The 20,696-nt window shown below is 35.2% G+C and overlaps 1 protein-coding gene across 1 annotated transcript in view; it reads left to right on the top strand.

Moving 5' to 3' along the window:
* Positions 1 to 1,483: 1,483 nt before the first annotated feature.
* The window catches only part of LOC138712008 (sideroflexin-3-like), a 30,256-nt gene continuing 11,043 nt past the window's right edge, over positions 1,484 to 20,696 (top strand). Inside the window, exons 1-5 of the mRNA XM_069843382.1 lie at positions 1,484 to 1,837; positions 7,168 to 7,338; positions 12,928 to 13,026; positions 17,896 to 17,971; positions 18,097 to 18,182. Coding sequence (XP_069699483.1) covers positions 1,638 to 1,837; positions 7,168 to 7,338; positions 12,928 to 13,026; positions 17,896 to 17,971; positions 18,097 to 18,182 — 632 coding nt within the window. The 5' untranslated portion in view covers positions 1,484 to 1,637. The remainder of the gene's footprint in view (positions 1,838 to 7,167; positions 7,339 to 12,927; positions 13,027 to 17,895; positions 17,972 to 18,096; positions 18,183 to 20,696) is intronic.

Genomic DNA, 20,696 nt, shown 5'->3' with positions numbered 1-20,696 from the left:
AATCGTTGCATCAAAAATTTTATATTGTTTAAGTTGATTTAAAGTTTCACGTGGGATCATGCCACGGGCACCGAACATGAGCCCAAAAACTGTCCAATGTGTAATGTGGTATTGTGCTCCAAGATGCTGACAACAAGACTCATATATGACTTGTTTTTCACGACACACCTCTTGTGGCTGTTGCTCATGCATCTCAAAACGGATTGTGGGATCAAGAATGGCACCCTTATCCTTCTGCCGATCAATTATGATGATATCAGCATGTCTAGTAGATCCATCAGAAGAGACGCAACCAACCTCCTCATAAATCTCATAGGAAGCATTCTGACGGATTGAAGCTGCGATGAGAGAACGAACCGTATTATGTCTGTTGATTCGGAGCAATTCTCCATGATGGCAGAAACCCAAGACGTGACGAAGCGTTGTAATTTACCGCTAGAGTGCATTATTTCATTGTAGTTCTGAACTGAATTTGGAAATAAAATGAATAGCTCTGTAACTTAAAATATGAAGGACACACCTGGTTAATTTAGTATTATCCCAATCTCATCACATATGTTCTTTCTCCATATTACATTGCTTTAATTCTAATTTCATAAATTTCATAATTTCATACTTTTGAACTTAATAAAATAACCTTCGCGTCAACCATTTCATTATGCCTTCAATATTACCGCGATTTATAGGCCTTGCAATCGATATATTTTCCATGACATTCCTTATTTCAATCTTGGACCGTACGTAAATCCGTTTAGAATTCTCTGACCAGAATTCTGGACGGAATTCGGTCATACCGACAGAAGCGTTAATCTATTTAAATAATGCAAAGATTAAAAATCCGAACTCGCCGTACGGAGCCGTTCCGGTAAGTGAGCGCCTAGCTTTACTCTGTTTAACACACGACAATAATTTGAACGAATCTATGTTACCGTATTCCAAAAAGAACAAAGACAGAGCCATCTGACAAAGACCAATGCGCTTCTGACATTATTGCCACCAAAAAAATAATAAAATAAAATAAAAACTCTTTTGAAGGAAGAAAAAAAATGTTCCGATCGAGAATATGAGCTTCGGGGACCCCACTTTGAGAACTACTGCTCTATCACAGTCTAGTATATACAGTCGCGAAGCTCAATACGTAGTAAATATGCAAACATTAGATCGTTGTTCACCACTAGGATCGCTAATATCGCCTCATTATAGGCAATGCAAAATAGTACCGTCACAGTCTATTGTTTCTAGCACCCTCAAAACTCAAGCTTCGTGACTGTATATAGTAGACTGTGGCTCTATTATAAAATAGAGTAATTGTTCGGTAGAATGTTGGTAAGAAACGACTTTAGTTCCTCCATTGTCCTTACAAAGCAGCGATTAACAAGGAAGAGTTAGAAATGAGATTCGCGTTTTTTTAATCCTCCATGCCATTGTTGTATTTTCAGTTCATAATGTTTGTAACATGTGTAATGTGTGTAAAATATTATATAATATAAAAGTAATAACATACATGTAATATTATATAAATTTGGTGTTGTTTACATATATGCGACAATATTTATTCTTAAATAAATTTTCCTTAACATTTTCAAGCTGAACTGTAAATTAAGACTTTCTTTTTACGATCAACGGTAAAATAAGGAATGCCTAGTTCCGAATTCAAGGGAAGTGATATTATCGGTAGTGGAGAGAAGAGATTGGATATTAATATTAACCAACCTCGATGGGATCAAAGCACCTACCTGGGAAGAGTCAAGCACTTTTTCATTTTAACAGATGCACGTAATATCTTTGCCACCCCGGGACAGCTCGACAGGGCCAAGAAGTTGGTTCAAGATTACAGGTGAGTACTAGTTTACAGAGAACTCAGCGTTGACTTTATGTTGGTAACAAGTTAAACAAATTTGAATTTCATAGACTAAAACACAACACAATAAGGTGAAACTTGAATAGGGGTAGGCCTAAGCAGGATCTCCAACCACGAGAGAAGTTATGCAATCACTTCTATCTGTCACAGACTTCGACAGACCTTGAGGCTATTTGTCAAAGATCTCGGGTCTACCTAGGCTCACTTAACCCTGTATCAAACCCAATCTAACCTTGTCACAAAATTCGGCATACAGCTATCACAGGTAAGGGTGCTTTCCCGTATTCAAGTTTAGATCGCATTTGTAAATATACTCTTACAGAGGTTAATTAATGGAAACACTAAATTTGACGAGTTTTCATCACCATTACCACGATCTCTATTTCTTAAACATAATCTTCAAGAACTTTCAGGTGGGCCTAAGATCCATTCCGATTAAGCTTATGTAGGAATCATAAATAAATTGTACAATATGCACATCTTTCTTTAAGTTGTTTGTGACTAGACATTTTATCCTAAGAAATACAGCAAAGAAAAATAAATGTCACTAATATGATATAAAACACGGTATTTTCATAATTTATTCAAATCGAAACTTAACGAATTCAATTAAATTATTTCACTTTGATTGTAAAACAGACGTACCGGTATCTGAAATATTGGTTCAGAGCAACATTGCGGAACGAAAATTTCTAATTTGGAGGGGGGGATAATAATATGGATAGAACTTATTCCTTCCTCATCTCCCATGCCATTGAAATTATTACGGAAGTAAATCACTTATCAGACTAGTTAAGGAAAATGTTTCTAATATTATATTTTTGTACTAATTATGATTTCATCCATTTTCCTTTTGCACTTCACCTAGATTCGAAACAAGAGGACTACAGATATATGAGAGGGGTTCATAAGCCGAATTAAGTGTAATCTGTCAAAAAGTTTCTCGTACCTATCAGAGGAGAGCCACAAGCAAGCAAAAAATTGTGGGAAAATAAAGATTTCTCTTCACTTCCCCTCTGTAGTATTATTATTATTATTATTATAATTTCAAGACTTCCGCCGATAATTACTTACATATCCACGTGAATTATTTACAAATTCTCTCCGTTATATTACTATTTATATTAATGTTTGAAATGTAACCATCCCTATTAAAATTATTTATTTATTTATTTTTTTTTATTTTTTTTTTTGGAATAAAGATCTTGAACCAACATCATCAGGATTTTCAGAACGTGATATGCCAGGAAGTGAAGGTAGGAAAAGAGCTATGAAATATGAAATGAATTAGACATGACCAACCAAATCTGTTGTGGTTAGAATGCATTAAATTTATTTATAGTCGCGACGCTGTTATTCCCTGCGTGACTCCTCCTCTTTGCTTACGTCTTAGGAAGTCAAGGCTCTATAAAGTCTAGGTAGGTAGTATCGTTCGCCATTTTTGTTCTTTTGTTGCCGAGCTACCAGACGAGGGATCTATTTGCCACACCGTTAAACATTATCATGTCGTAGCTCCTATGATAATAAATCAAACGCACTGTAATTGAGCGGCAAATAACGTCCTCGTCTGCTGCTTTCTGCGAACGCCAACGAAAGAGCCAAAATGGCGGGCGATTATATTAAGTATTTATCTAGCTTTAGGAAATACATGACGTCTTCATCAGCGAATCACAAGACGCACACGTTTAAATGTAGCCGACCTGCAACGTGATTGGCTGCCGGAAATTAGAGCGACGGGACTTATAGGTAACAATATATTTTTTTTTTCATAAACATACAAGATATTTTGCTACAATTAACTTCCACTGTTTTATTGCAATACAGAAAAGATTTCATGATCCTAAGTTCACTATTAGTACAATAATATAATTAATACAATATAATTAACATCACAGGAAAGTGTACAAAAATCATATGTATCAGAGATTATTTCATGAAAAAAATATTTAAAGTCAGTTATATTATAAGTCCTCTTGATTCGAAACAAGAATAAACTAGTTTGAAGCTGATATTTAGAAGTGATTTCACAAATTCAAGCATTAACATTGTTAGTTTTTGCTCAGTATAAAGAAATTTGTGAAGATAAATATGATAATAAAATTATTGAAGTAATCTTTAAATTGGGTTCTCCATAACGTTGTGAGATAAGTGTTAGTCTTATTCATAATTTTTAACCTGAACCGGATGGCAGAAATGTAAGCACTTAGGGTAGACATTAATCCGTCAAGACAGTCTCATGGTCATATTTTACAAACAGTAAATTTAATTCACGCATACCTTTATGAATAAATTTTAATGCTTATTGTGTTGAATGTATTTTTCGAATTTCAGAGGCGGTTACAATGACTAGAGCCAGAGTTTATACGCACAAAGTCTGAAATATGCACAATAAATACAGTGAATATTCAAAGAGATGCAAAACTTAAATTTTTGTAGAACAATCGTCACGGGTCCTCACCCGCGTCTCGCGCATGCGCGGCGTCAACTCAAGGGGACACTCGCATCGTATCGTATACCTATACCCTATGGAACGATACCACATTTATGTCAATCGTGTTATTAATCACGAAGTTTTAATGTCGGAATGGATCACACTGAAAACATTGCATCGCCGTTTTCGTCCTGGTACTCCCTGCGTCAGTCTGATTTAAAAGACGTATTCGCGTCAGAACAGTAGGTATGAAAGGAACGTTTGTTTGCTGTAACAACAGTATGTTGGCCCAAGCTAACTTCTCTCCAAACAGGTTACCCCTCCGCTACTTAAATTTCACTCTCCTGTTTCCTCTGGCCGAATGGTAGGCCCCTCTCTCAGGCCCAGAAACATCGGAACTGAACAGAATAATGAGTGATTCTGTGACTTTGTTACAAACTTCTAGAGATGATAGAAATAATTACATAGTAATGAAAAACTTGTCCGGAAATGTTTCGTTTGGTATTTACTGAACGTGATGTGACGTGTATTGTCAGAATGCACTCTTTAACCACAGTTTTCTACTGTAAGGAGTCACCAGTGTATAGGGAATTACAAGTATGGACACTTCGCATCGGTACCTTTGATGTAGCAGGACACATTTCAATGACCTTCAAACCAGCTTGAACTTAAGATTCTGCTTTCTCCCTAGAGATGGCGCTGACATTACACCAGTTAGCAGTCGACACAGAGGAATATAACAAACATACAATTAATACATTTAGGTACATTATGTACTCAAAATAAATTGGACCGATGAAATAATAAATCCGTCATTATCTGTAATGTATCAAGACTCTAGAGTTCCTTTATAATGAGAGTTGAGACGTTGTCCCCAACAACAATTAAAATATGTAATGGTTTGATAGCACTGTAAATGGAAAAACAAAACTCCTATGAGAAGTAAAATCATATATTATATTGTATACAAATATTAAACGAATTTGATACATAATTTTATAATGTATTGTTTTATAATATAATTTATTATATTTATAAACATAAAAAATTATTATTACAACTAGTTTATCACTGAGAAATAAGGAAAAGCTGTTAACACTTGAATTTATTTGAAGCAAGGCGATTAATGCAGGATTTATGAGCCCACAGTTCCATTCTATTTGGAGAAATATCACCTCATCTCTATTGAAGTAGTTGGGCTAATGGTTGGCGCTAGGTGCAAAATACCTTGCCTCTTTGTCACTTTCTTCAAGAAGTTACAGCTGAACAATGACTTCATTCGTGATGTTTTCCTGGTTGCTATCAGAGGATCACTTGCCATTTTAAAATACCACCTGTACTTTGTTTCCTAAAGAGGAAGAACTTTTATTTGAACGTCTAATCCGTTTGTTTATTATGTTTAGGCCTGTCATATGTATGCTCTTATTGTTCCTGTACTTAATTTCCCTTTTTTGTTCGTTCCCCACATTTCTCTTTTGTGGTCTGTTTTTGTTTTCACTCTGTGTGTTATGCTTTGTCCAATGAGGCAGTCCCGTTATTGGGAAACTCTCAGTGTGTGCTCGTTTACACTAACCTCTAGCGCTTTAAAGTGGAACTAAACGCTGGCGCACAGAAAAACAAAACAGCTAAATTCGTTCAGTGTTCATTCTATATAATCCCTATTCGCTGGAGTCACACTAAATCATTGCTTTGTTCTTCATGCTGGATTTTATGTTGCCATGGTGATGATAGTAAACAGTGAGAACTTACAAAGTTTATGTGAAGCAGTGTTTACAGCGTAGGCCTATATCGCGTTAGTCAGCTGTCGAACTCAGGGCCAGTGTTACTGAAATCTCAGTTTAAACGCATTTTCCTTTGATGAATGACGTTAGGTTTATAGTAAATATTACCCTACTTACTACTGTATGTAGTTTGTCATGGAAAGGTTTACAATGAGAGAACTTGCAGATAAGCATTTCTTATGGAAAAGCAAATGGAAATGGAAGACATTCAATGGCAAGACGTTGTAATGCCTGTACTGATGCTGGTGGAAGATAGGATAATTTCTATAATGAATGATTACTGGTATTTGAATCATGATATCATTAAAGTGAATGGCGTATGTGCGGTGTGTATTAATTAAATGTTTACAATGAAATAACGAACGTTTTGGGTTATTCTGCAATGTAACTGATACCGGTTAGCACACACATCTCGTTCTGTAACTACCAAACGAAATGTTTCCGTTCATGGGTTCCTCTATGAAAGTTGTTCTTGATGATCTCCTCTATCATCTCTAGAAGTTTGAAACAAGTCACAGAATCATTCTGTATATTCGGACTCCCATTGTGTATAGGAATTTACTTGTTCATATCATTCAGTTTATCGGATATGACGTAAGCATTTCCATGGTAACCAAATCGATTTTCCGCTCCGCAAAAATCCTTTCATTTTTTTTCTGTTAGTGTAGATAGAATATAAATGTTACACACAAAATGGTTTATAGCTAAATGGTATATAACATTTCTTTCCATTTTTTCCCGAACACACTCCAACTTAGTGTTTAGAGTTCACTGACTCATCCAGTATAAAGTGGAATTCTCTTTGATGTTGCAAGAAGTTTCTTCGGTAACTGATACGTCAGCGCAATTTCGTGATAAAGCCTTGGTTTTTCTGAACCGACGCATGCGATGTGCGAGGTACGAGGCCCGCCTCGCACAAATCCGGTCTACACGAGAGATTGTGAGTGGTTTCTATAGCTGCGAGGTGCGCAGGCCTCGCATCTCGCAGTTATAGAAACCACTCACTATCTCTCGTGTAGTCCGGATTTGTGCGAGGCACGTAGCATGCGTCGGTTCAGAAAAAATCAAGACTTAAGTGTATTTGGATATGACAGAGACGGCGCACCTATGGACAAAACAACGGTGGACGAGTTGTGGGCGGCGAAGTACTTATATGATTCTGCATTCCATCCGGATACGGGAGAAAAGTTGATAGTGCTGGGACGCATGTCCTCCATTGCCCCAGCCAACATGATCCTTGGGGCCGGTATGCTCACCTTCCGCACGTAAGTACTTCGCATTTACACAACCAGATGTAAGGTAAGTATACATTGGTAACAACTTGTCAAATTTAATAATAAAAGATGCTCTGACAAGCCACACGCAAATAAGGTAGCTAAAGTAGTAGCGTATCTGACTACAAATTTAGCTAAAGCCTTGGTTTTTCTGAACCGACGCATGCGACATACGGGATACGAGGTGGGCGCGCCTCGCACAAATCCGGGCTACACGAGAGATAGTGAGTGGTTTCTATGGCTGCGAGGTGCGCAGACCTCGCATCTCGCAGTGTTAGAAACCACTCGCTATCTCTCGTGTAGCCCGGATTTGTATCTCGCACGTCGCATGCGTCGATTCAGAAAAACCAAGGCTGTATTAATAGTGCTCGAGGTTCTCGGCAGGATAAAGATTTATCTCTCTCTTATTCATAGTGGGTGTGTGTATTTTGTTTTGTTTAAAGTGGTGACCTATTTCCGGGTATCGTGATACTTTTTAATCTTCAGTGTTGATTCAAACCGTCGAAGACTTAGGACTAGGCAAGCGAGAGCCCAACCCTTGAAAAAGATGACGATGACAATTACTTCTGCTATGGCAACTACTACTACTCTACTAGACGACTACTACTACTCTACTAGACGAATGCTGCTACTACTACTACTACTACTACTACTACTACTACTACTACTACTACTACTATACCAGAAGACCTCTACTACTACTATTACATCACCACCGCCATTATCGCTGTGGAGTAGGTAACGGTTTGCCTGTCTGACCGTGATACGAGCTGGCCCGGGTTCAAATCCTGATTGGGACAAGTTACCTGACTGAGGTTTTTTCCGGAGTTTTCTCTCAATCCATTAAGAGCAAATGTTGCGTAACTTTCGGCGCTGGACCCTGGATTCATCTGGCTAGTCACCTTCATCTCACTCAGACGCTAGATAACCAAAGCAGTTGATAAAACAACGTAATACCAACTAAAAAACCACCACCATTGCTACCACCGCTACTGCTATTATTATTCTTTGTTCCACTTATCCGCGCATTCACTTACTGACTAATTTTCAATTCATTCATTCATCAGGACCTTCATTCAACTGCTCATTCACACATCATTAACTCACTCGCTAAAGAAAGGACGCCAAGACCAACCCAGTTCTGAAGATGGCCCCCAGGCCGAAACTAGTCAACAAAGTAACTTTAAACCTAGTTCATTAATACGAGAAAACAATATTATATATTGCAAGAATTGGAGTTTTAATAAGTTTCAAGTTATGATGCGTGTACTTCAATGTAATACATTTTTATAATAAATTATTTGTGTTGTATAATAACACTTTTCTATCTATAATTGGCCAATATATAAATATAGCAGTTCTGATTAGCTGTCATTATAATAATTTAATTGTGTTGTATAATAATGATGAAGGTTTTCAGCTCTACATGCTGACGTTTTATCCACTAAGCCACACCGGATTCCAAAGAGCTGAAAACCCGAGTTAAAAAAAAAGAGCTGAAAACCCGGGTTCGGGTCCCGGTGCCGGAGAGAATTTTTCTCTGTTCTATCCATCCTTCATCATATGATAACGCAGAATTCCTGCACGGAAATATCATATGTACTTCGGTACATTATAATAATTGTATACTAATACATACTTTTCTACCTCTATTTTTCCAGTAAATATAGCAGTTGTGATCAGCTCTCATTACAATAATTTAATTGTGTTGTATAACAACACTTTTTTTATCCTTAATTTGCCAGTATATAAATACAGCAGTTCTGATCAGCTGTCATTACAATAATTTGTGTTGTATAACAACACTTTTTATCCCTAATTTGCCAGTATATAAATATAGCAGTTCTGATCAGCTGTCATTACAATAATTTGTGTTGTATAATAACACTTTTTTATCCCTAATTTGCCAGTATGTAAATATAGCAGTTCTGATCAGCTGTCTACAATAATTTAATTGTGTTGTATAATCATCATCATCATCATCCTTCACGGATTAGGCCTCTGTAGACCTGTTTCGGCCCCATCTAGCAGTCTTCTTAACGGTCTTCCTGGTCGACGATGTCCTCTAGGTTTATATTGCATCATAATTTTTGGGATTCTTGAATTTTCCATTCTTCTTACATGATCTAGTCAATTGAATTTGTATCTGGTGATTTTTTCTTCTACTGACTCTACTTCTAATTGTTCTAAAATTTCTTCATTCCTTTTTCGGTCTAAAAGAGTATATCCTGCTGTTCTCCTGAAAAATTTCATTTCCGTTGCTTTGATTCTGTTCATGTCTTTTTTCTTTAATGTCCAAATCTCGCTTCCGTATAGAAGGGTGGGTAATGCTAGTGTATTATATATTTTTATTCTTGTAGATTTTTGTACTAATTTAGCTTTTAATGTATTGTTTATTATTCCTAGAATTTGTGTAAATTTGGTAATTTTCTTGTTCACATCTTTTTCATTTTGATAAGATATTTCACAACCCAGATAATTGAAATTTTGCACTTGTTCGAGGCATTGGTTATTGTGTATTATCTTACTTCTCACTGGGTCTTGTCCTAAAAATGCCATTACTTTTGATTTTTGTGCTGAAATTTCCATCCCAAAATCTTTTAATATTTCATTTAATGTATACAATCCTCTTTGTAAATTATCCTCTGAATGTGTTGTATAATAACACTTTTTATCCCTAATTTGCCAGTATGTAAATATAGCAGTTCTGATCAGCTGTCATTACAATAATTTGTGTTGTATAATAACACTTTTTTATCCCTAAGTTGCCAGTATGTAAATATAGCAGTTCTGATCAGCTGTCTACAATAATTTAATTGTGTTGTATAATAACACTTTTTTATCCCTAATTTGCCAGTATGTAAATATAGCAGTTCTGATCATCTGTCTACAATAATTTAATTGTGTTGTATAATAACACTTTTTTATCCCTAATTTGCCAGTATGTAAATATAGTAGTTCTGATCAGCTATCTACAATAATTTAATTGTGTTGTATAATAACACTTTTTATCCCTAATTTGCCAGTATGTAAATATAGCAGTTCTGATCAGCTGTCTACAATAATTTAATTGTGTTGTATAATAACACTTTTTTATCCCTAATTTGCCAGTATATAAATATAGCAGTTCTGATCAGCTGTCTACAATAATTTAATTGTGTTGTATAATAACACTTTTTTATCCCCAATTTGCCAGTATATAAATATAGCAGTTCTGATCAGCTGCCTACAATAATTTAATTGTGTTGTATAATAACACTTTTTTATCCCTAATTTGCCAGTATATAAATATAGCAGTTCTGATCAGCTGTCTACAATAATTTAATTGTGTTGTATAATAACACTTTTTTATCCCCAATTTGCCAGTATATAAATATAGCAGTTCTGATCAGCTGTCTACAATAATTTAATTGTGTTGTATAATAACACTTTTTTATCCCTAATTTGCCAGTATATAAATATAGCAGTTCTGATCAGCTGCCTACAATAATTTAATTGTGTTGTATAATAACACTTTTTTATCCCTAATTTGCCAGTATATAAATATAGCAGTTCTGATCAGCTGTCTACAATAATTTGTGTTGTATAATAACACTTTTTTATCCCTAATTTGCTAGTATATAAATATAGCAGTTCTGATCAGCTGTCATTACAATAATTCAATTTTGTTGTATAATAGCACTTTTTACCTCTAATTTACCAGTATGTAAATGTAACAGTTCTGATTAGCTGTCACTACTTCTTTTGTAGACTGAGTCACTGTTTTATTCTGTCATTATTGTTGTAGATTAATTTTGAATTTAGGTTTAGTTTTTTGTTTGTATTTTACTTCTATCTGTATTTGGGGTAGTGTAGAAGATAAGGCCTATTGTCCTTAATTTCACCAAGATAAACAAATAGGTAAATAAATAAATTGTTCACGAGTTTGAGAATTCTCTATTCACTCATTTACTGTCATTCATTCAACCACTGATTCACGCATCGATAAGTAGCTCATTCACTAACTGGCTCACTCAGTTGAACTCTTTCTTCGCTCATTTACTAATTCACTCATCCACCTATTTGGTCACTCATCGATAAGTCATTCATTCACTGACTCAATAGTCTGATAATTCTGGATTCATCCATATACTAATTCATTTATTCAACTACTGATACATTCATCGATAAGTCACTCATTCAACAACTGACTTACTTGCTAATTCTTTATTCACTCATTTACTAAGTCACTCATTCAACCACTGATTCACTCATCTATAAGTCACTCATTCACTGACTCACTCAAATGAACTTTTTATTCATTCATTTACTAATTCACTTATCCAACTACTGAGTCACTCATCGATAAGTCATTCATTCACTGAGAATAGTTTGCTAATTCTCTATTCATCTATATACTAATTTATTTACTCAACCGTTGATTCATTCATCGATCAGTCACTAATTCATCAACTAATTTGCTTGCTAATTCTTGATTAACTCATTTACTAATGCACTTATTCAACCAGCGATTTACTCATCTGTAAGTCACTCATCTACTCACTCGCTTGCTCATTTTCTATTCACTCATTTACTAACTCACTCAATCACCCACTGATTCATTAATGGATAAGTTATTAATTTATGTATGTCTGCAACCATTTCTCATATGAGGGGGTCAGAAGTAAAGGGGTATAAGTGCATTTAAGTTATTTGTGAGAAAATGTGGTTAAAAGTACTTAAAATTTCGTAAATTCCGTGAAACTTTTTGTTTCAATTCTAGTGTGTGGTGTGGTTAAAAGATGTATCCCTTTGTCACTAAAATTTTAAATGATTTAGCTTGCCCTGGATGCACTTAACTCATGTTCTTATAAATGTCACTTGTACCACTTTGCTTCTGACCCCTCATATCTATTTCCGGTTTTCAGAATAAATGTTTTCATATTGAAACAGCAACAAAGTTCTGATTTAGTTTAGGCTAATTAGTTAATCATTAACAAGAGTACAAAACTTACAAACTAGTATCTCTGTTTCTTCCAGTGAAGGTATCCTCAGGGTGCGAATTAACCGGGAGGGGGATGGGGGGATTTCCCCCCTGTTGGAAAGTTATCGCCCTCTCATAAATTCATATTAACATCTATGCTAGGGACAACTTCTATCCCCCCTCACAAAATATGATTGTTTTAATACGAGTATACTTTATAAAGTACAGTATAAAGTAAGCAAATAAAATAATATTTATGTATTATCACTTAAGAATTACACATCTTATCTTAAGCCTGCTCATGGATATAATTTATTAAAATAATCAAGATGCAAGACAAGCAACTCAGTGCGACCGAGCGTTGAGCGGTATCGAATGAGGATAATAATAATTTTATGTATGGTATTCCCTATCTAGGATTCTATCCCCCCCTCATTAGAAATCTTAATTCGCACCCTGGGTATCCTAGTTACCTCATCACTGCGAAGATCCCAAGCAGGAAAAATTTTACAAGAACCGAAAGAAGTCATTTTTCTTATTTACTGTAGTACACTAGTTTACGATTTCAAAAATGTCATTATATGTGAAAATGCACGACCTTATTGCATTTCTTACAGGAGAGCGGCTGACGTAATTTTCTGGCAGTGGTTAAACCAGTCAATCAATGCATTAGTCAATTATTCCAATCGTAGTGGAAAGGATCCTATTTCAGCAAAGTAAGTAGACGATAGTTTGTTATAATGCACAATGGTCAGCCAAAGAAATAAAGTACTGTATTTAAAAATCACCGTTTAATCTACCACTCTGCTATGTACAGATACACCTTTTAGGAACGAAATATCACTTTTTATAAAATCACAGCCTCTTTCAACAACCTCGTTATCATATCGTCAGAATACATTCTTGTCCAGTAAGTAGAAATGGTACAGCCATTGTTTTAGAACTTTAAAAGTGTGATCGTATTACTGTTCGGTTATATGAGAAACAACACATGTCCTTAGCTATAAGTTTTAAGGATACTGTAAAGTAACTGTCTGCAACTTATAATTATTGAATGTACGTTTTCAACTTTTTAGAGTGAATTTTTCATGTAAGTTGCAATATTTCTAAATATTTTAAAGAAAATCGGTTTCTTGGTAAAAATGACCAAGTCACATTGAAGGCTTCCAAGCATTATAAAAATTTAAGACATAAGTTTATATTATAAACTAATAATATAGCATATTTACCTTCAAAATAACTAACTACTAACGTCTAAAGAAGTACAGTTATCTTTAGAAGGATCATTAAACCTTTAAATGCCTTTGCCCAAGAATTTTGCATTTTGGTCTTGGTCACTTTTACCAAGAAACCGACGAAATGTTTAATTGTATTTGAGAGCGTCAGGACGTCTTAAAGTTCGTGGACATGTGTTGTTTCTCAAATAAGCTTACCCGAAATGTTCTCAGTAAATTATTATAATAGTACAGTCTAGTATATACAGTCACGAAGCTTGAGTTGTGAGGATACTAGGAATAAAAGACTGTGCCGGTACTATTTCGCATTGTCTGTTATAAGGCGATAGTAGCGATCCTAGTGGTTAGCAACTACCCATGGATGCATATTTACTACGTATTGACCTTCGTGACTGTATAAACTAGATTGTGATAATAGTTTGTATTTATTCTGCATGTAAGTTAACTAGAATAAAAGCTATTGAAGTACAAATTTTATACATGATATATTTTGCTCTTCGTATCACAAAACGAAAAGAAAAATTTTGAAACGTTTTAAATTGAAGACACTAATATCTTACTGAAGTCTCACACTAAGCTCCTCAGGTAGGCCACCTCTGTTAAGACTAGGCCAGAAAAAATCATCATCATCAAATATCATCATCATCATCATCATCATCATCATCATCATCATCATCAAGAACTTTAAGGTTTAGGCCGATGGCCTGTTCCTCCTCCAGAATTTTATCGGTGAAACTGGTCTCTCCAACATCTCTTTGGTCTTCCCATTTGTCTTCTTCGTGTAGGTCTGTAACACCATGTTCTAAAAGGTATCCTATCGTTGGGCATTCTTGTTATATGGTCGTACCAATTATTTATATATTTTTCAATTATAGTTATTATATTCTCTATATTCAGTCCTTGACGTATATCTTCATTTCTCTTATGATCCTATAAATATATTCATAAAATCTTTCGATTTCATCCTCTACTGGAAAATACTGTCATGAAATCACTTAAAATAAGATGGACAAGTGTACTTTCTCCTACACACGTGCAAATACATGTGAGTTCTTTAGTTCCAAAACGTGTCTTATCCTGAAAAATCGAAAATTCAGATAAGTAGGTACACTATTGCACTCTATGATCAATACACATTATACTGTCACAAAATGATGTTCCAAAAAATTATTTTCCCACTCAATTTAATAGGAGAAATATGGTTGATGTTCCAAAATGAGTCTTATTAAAAGTGTTTTCCATAACTTGCCTACTCCATACTCCATAGAAGTGTTGTCGAAAAAGGGCACAACATTCTTTATATTGAGCCTCAAGTTATTCGCAAAGAGAACATCATTAAAGAAGTAAATAAATGATGTCAAAAAACTTCTAACAAAACATTTCGGCGATGGATGGAAAAATCAGGCGAATTATCTTTCTACATGAACTTCCTGAACTTTGAATTAGTTCATTGTGCTTAAGAACATTTGATAACTTTTTCATTATGAGAGTATTTTGAATTTTTAGAAAGCTGTCAGTTTTTTTCTATTCATTGACCTTAAACTACTTCATTAACTATGTATAACTTTTGATTTGAAGTCTTCTAATACAAAATTTAATTTACATTGACTTTGTAATTATGAGAGTATTTGGAGTTTTTTTTTTAGTAAGCTTTCAGTTTTTTACTAATCACTGATATTAAACTACTTCTTTAAAAATGTATAACAACATTTAATTTACATTGAAGCTTTTGTGTTTTTCCAAATCATGCTTTATCCAACGACGTAGTTTCCGAAACTTGCTTCTTCTAGGTAGAGTTCCAAAACTTGCCTTCTCCAATTTTAACATTTAAATAAAAACCTCGCTGAACAAAGTAACCTAATGAGTTTCTATTCCTGACCTACATAGACCTACTACAAGATATTTTAAAGGGTGAAAAAAATTCTTATTTTAACATAACAAATGGGAAAAATATTTTTCTTGATTTGTGAAAAAAATGATGGTAAAAAGTAGATAAGACACGTTTTGAAGCTATAGGACTGGTATATTAGTGTCAGGAACAGAATAAACTCGTTTAGGCTAAACTTGTGTGGTTTCTCAAATATCCGATTGTATTCATTTCACACATTTTTTTCTTATTGTGCAACATATTGTTTAATATTTTGAAGTTCTAAGTCCGTATTAAAGGGTGCGTCAGAAAGAACGGATGGATTTCAAACTATCGATACGCAACGAGGAGAGAGATATAGTGAGGGGGACCACGACTGTTGGGTCAGCCATAGATTGCAGTTTCAGTTGAGAATATGATGTTGGTCTGGTGTACAACGTGCTTTCATCGTAGAGACATTTTTGAAAAATGAAGAGTCTGTGATCGCCACTCAGGACTCATTTCGACATCGGATGTCACGCTAGGATTCCAACTCGGAATACAATTTTGCGGTGGGTGGCTTCATTTCGTATCACAGGTTCAACATTAAAGAAGAAATCACCTGGACGAAATTCTATTGCACTGAGATTGTCCGAGGCTACGGTAAGATCTCGCGCCCTGCGACTTCTTTCTTTGGACCATTTGAAGGCGTAAGTTTGTAAACATCGATCACATACACTGGACGAACTGAAGATAGCGATTCGTGAAGAAATCGTGGCAATTGCACCAGCTATGACTGTGAAAGTGATGGCGAACATCAGAAAACGCCTCGATGCCTGTATTGAAAGCCAAGGACATCATATGGATAATGTTGTTTTCCATAAATAAACTGCATGTATTGGTGAATATGTTGATAACAATACATTTTCGATTTGATGAATCTTTACAATTTTCTTGCCATGTGAAATCCATCCGTTCTTTCTGACGCACTCTGTATTAAAATTATTTAAATACACTGGAGGACAAAAAATTTGGGATATTTGAATTTTACTTTGTATTTAATATGTCACCAATCTATATATTTAATTTGAACTGTGGCGGAAAATTTTATGAAAACCATACATCCTGTGAGGTTGTGTGATGTCTCAATTGAAAGCTAATAATATTAATATTGAGAGAAAATCTTTGCTTTGTAGTGAAGTTCAGAAAAAGCTTTAAATTAAAAAAAAATAATAAAAAAAATATGTGCGTCCGTCGCAGCGAAGCGTATACCGTAGGACATCTTTCGGTTCATTTCGTAGTGTTGTGCAGAAGGCCGTGGTTCACGTACTGGCTTTAAATGTAGCCTACTGTGTCTTCATTTGAGTTATTAATACAGCTGTGTTAGGTTTTTTCAAGATCATGAATGGTGTCAGTAACGTGGGGCTTTGTGTATAGGAAAAGGAATGGTTGAAATAATGAAATTTCAAACAATAAAACATCGAGTTTCCTTAAAACGATCAGAAATGTAGTTGTCGAAGCTTTCTGTACATGCGAGATGTTGAAATCACAATGTGATGCTTTTCGATATCTCGATAATAATGGTTTGTTCATATTTCAACTTTCACTTTTTTGTGTTTCAATATACGCGTGTTTTTTAATCTGATGTTACTTAAAAAGTAATAGTGTTGTTACGTTCTCCTTTATTAGTTCATTATTATGAGCGTAGTTGGTCGACCAAGAAAATGTCGTAGAATTTTTAGAAATGTAACTGCGTCAAAAAATCATAAACGACTATGTAGAAATAATGTTGTTTGTACCAACGTTTCAAGAAATGAAAGAAATCATGCATGAAGACAGTATTACATATTTTATTACGATATTAGTCCAATGAACGAAATGTGTCATCATCATCTTCATCATGAGTAGCAGCATTTTATTGTGGTTTTAAATCTCTATCAAGCAGCAGTTGCTGCTACAATGCACTAGTATGTTTTAAATGGTGATTAATTTAATTATACGACTATAAACGTAACATAGACTGAAAACGAAAATGATTATGACTTCATATCACCAACAATTACCAACAATAACATCAGAATATAGATTTGAACAAAATTTTGCTTATGCAGAGTGTGACAACAATGGGCATTGTTGTTGGTAATTGTTGGTGTTATGTAGACATATTCATTTTATTTTTTGTATAGAAAGATTATAATCTTATTAATTACTATTTAAACATATTGGTGACCTATTAAAATTTACAAAGTAAAATTCAAGTGTCCGAAATTTTTTGTCTGCCAGTGTATTTACGGTATACTTGGTAAATTGATACATCATTTCAGATGCTTTAACACTAATTAATATTTTTTCTCTGACTATTATACTTTGATGGCTATTTTCGTATTATATTCTTCAGGTATTTTATTTAATATATTTTAAAATATAATTTATGTCAAATTCGTGATGAAAGTAATGATTTATTAAATTATGTAAAGTCTCTGGCTAATATCTCTCTTTTGCAGAACGCTTGGCGTATCGTACGTATGCGCCACTTCAGCAGCTGTAGGTACTGCCCTTGGAGTCAACAGTTTTGTAACGGTAAGCAATTTTCAGTTATTACATTGACCATCAGATATGAAGTGGATCCATGGATGTTATTTGTTTATGTAGAATAGATTTGACCATTCAGTCAGCTACGGAACAAATTTTCTTTTATTATTCAGAAATTCCCGCCTGTTGTTGGACGTCTCGTGCCATTAGGGGCTGTCTTAATGGCAGCCGCTATCAACCTTCCTATAATGAGAAATCAGTAAGTACCAACCTAGCTTTAACATTATGGAAAGAGAGTAGACCTACTCGTCTCTGCGGTAGTTGCGTGCTATAGACCAGCGCTTGTTAATCAATGGTACGTGAAGTATCGTTCACTGGTACACGAAGAATGTGGGGAAGATTTTAAAACGTGAATACGCTACAGGACACCGCAAGCAGGTTATTTTTAGAGTAAAATATAACTGTTCCAAATCAAATGATACCAAATCAGAGAGTATAAATATCTGTACTTTATTGTACTGCTGCCATGTTCAAAACGAGCGGAAGAACTCCTACTCGAACGAAGAAAGAAAAGAGAAGAGATCTCGCAGGAATTCTTCGCAACGAATGCCATGGTAGATAGAAATTGGACAGGACCAAACTGCGATCTACGCAGAGATCTGACAAAACTAGCAGTTCACGGATTCCACCACAAGCTATGCACGAAGCCAGGATTCCACGAGCCAACAGAACAGTGTGTGTGCAATCTGTGCGAGAAACATTGTAGCCGCTATCATTTCACTATATTTCCCAGCAGGATAAGGTCTCTGAAAGACTACAGCAATGAATTACCACGCAACAACAATACAATCTGCACATTTGTGCGCATTCCTCGTTATTATTATTAATTTAATAAATTTATTTCTACTTGCAGAGTCGAGGCCATAAGGCCTTCTCTTCCATTCGACCAGTATAAGAATAGCAAAAATACAAAAAATGACAGCAATACAGGGTGTATAAAAAAGTATCCAATATTTTAGGAGGTGATAGTATGCATCAAAACTAGAAAATAATGTCTAATAAACATGGGTCCCATAACTCATACTTTCTGAGATCTGAACACTTGTTCATAGATGGTGCTCAATGTGACGTCCATTCATGGCAATGCATTTTTCTGCCCTACAATACAGCAGACTACCAGATAATCATACCGTAGTTGACACCCCTGGTATGGAATAATGATACGTCGCAAGGAATACTGAAAACAAAAGCCTGGTTGCGGATATGAGCGGGGTTCAGCAGAGATGATGATGTGAATTTTCGTAATCAGCATGTATAGGCTGATGAAAATCCCCCATGCAGTTGAAGAAACAAGGCATCAGCACCATATGGGCAGGCGTTCTTGGTGAAAAATTAATAGGACCATACGTGCTACCACAGAAATTAACTGGGGATCGTTATCAGAACTTTCTTATTAACGTATTAAAACAAATTTCAAGGAGTGCGTGATTCCTTACGCCGAGGGGCAGAGGAATGCATTGCCATGAATGGACGTCACAATGAGCAGCTCCTATGAACTTCAGATCTCAGAAAGTATGTGTTGTAGGACCCACGTTTATTAGACATTATTTTCTTGTTTTGATGCACACTAGCACCTCCTAAAATATTAGATACTTTTCTAACACTCTGTATACATTCTGAGCACCAAATTGTTTACACGCCTGCCATCTTTCTGCTGCTGTACGAGTTAAGGAACACTATAATAAATTATCAGAACTTGTATTTCAATTTGTAAAGACAATGGTCCAAAGAGACCTGATACTTACCAGGGCCGGATTTAGGTATAGTGCCACCCCTAGACAGTGCTAAAATTTGCCGCCCCCAACTGCCACAAACAACTTATGAAGAGCTGTTATGCAGGTCATGTTTAGTTTAAATTAGTTTTAAATGAAATGTTACAATTCAGAAAACAATAAATTACTGGAATCAAAATACATACATCTTACTTATGAATTATAAAGATTTCCTTCGTATTTTTTTTCACAGAGAATGTATTGTTGATGTCATCGAAGTCGATCTGACGAAGCACATCAGATTCGATGCAAAGAAACATATTCAAACTTACTGTATTCTTGTTGAAATAAGATTGCCAGGCTGTGGTTTATTGTTAAGCATCGGTTTTGTTGGTCGTGCAATTATTACGAGTATTTATTACTTCGATAGGAAGTATAAAGTAAATTGCAAATAATCTCCAATAGGAAGTATAAAGTATATTGAAAAAATAGTCTCCAACTCTTTGCGGAATAAACTTTTCATTATCGAATTATAGGTAGCCTATAGTGCACACGCTGGAAAGTGATTTTTACGAGTAGTATTGCTGACGATATACAGAGTGGCGCAGATAGAAATAGCCCGTGTAAATATAGAGTAAATACAGAAGCGAAGTGCTGGAGGACTCACCTTCCACAGAAGAAGTTGAAAGTGGCTCCCTTCAGCATCAAACACAGGTGTGCACGTCTAATCAGGTTCATATACACTTGCACAGATCCCGCAGCGCGCCACTTTTTAACCAAACTCTGTATTGCTCTCTTTGCTGGTTGTCCTCTTTCCGGAAACTTTTCCTAAAAATTTCGCGGGTTTCCTTAATCGAACCTGTTCTCACAAACGTTTCCACAATTTCCACTCTTTCTTGTACCGAGTGTCATTTTACAAACTGCTAATAGACACTTGTAATTCTACTGAAGACTGATGAAATAACGACGGGAAGAATGCCAACAATCAATTATTGCATAAA

Source organism: Periplaneta americana, chromosome 13 (assembly GCF_040183065.1).
Source record: "Periplaneta americana isolate PAMFEO1 chromosome 13, P.americana_PAMFEO1_priV1, whole genome shotgun sequence".
Lineage (NCBI taxonomy): Eukaryota > Metazoa > Arthropoda > Insecta > Blattodea > Blattidae > Periplaneta > Periplaneta americana.
Note: the sequence above shows the minus strand (reverse complement) of the source record. Positions and strands in the feature narration are given on the sequence as shown.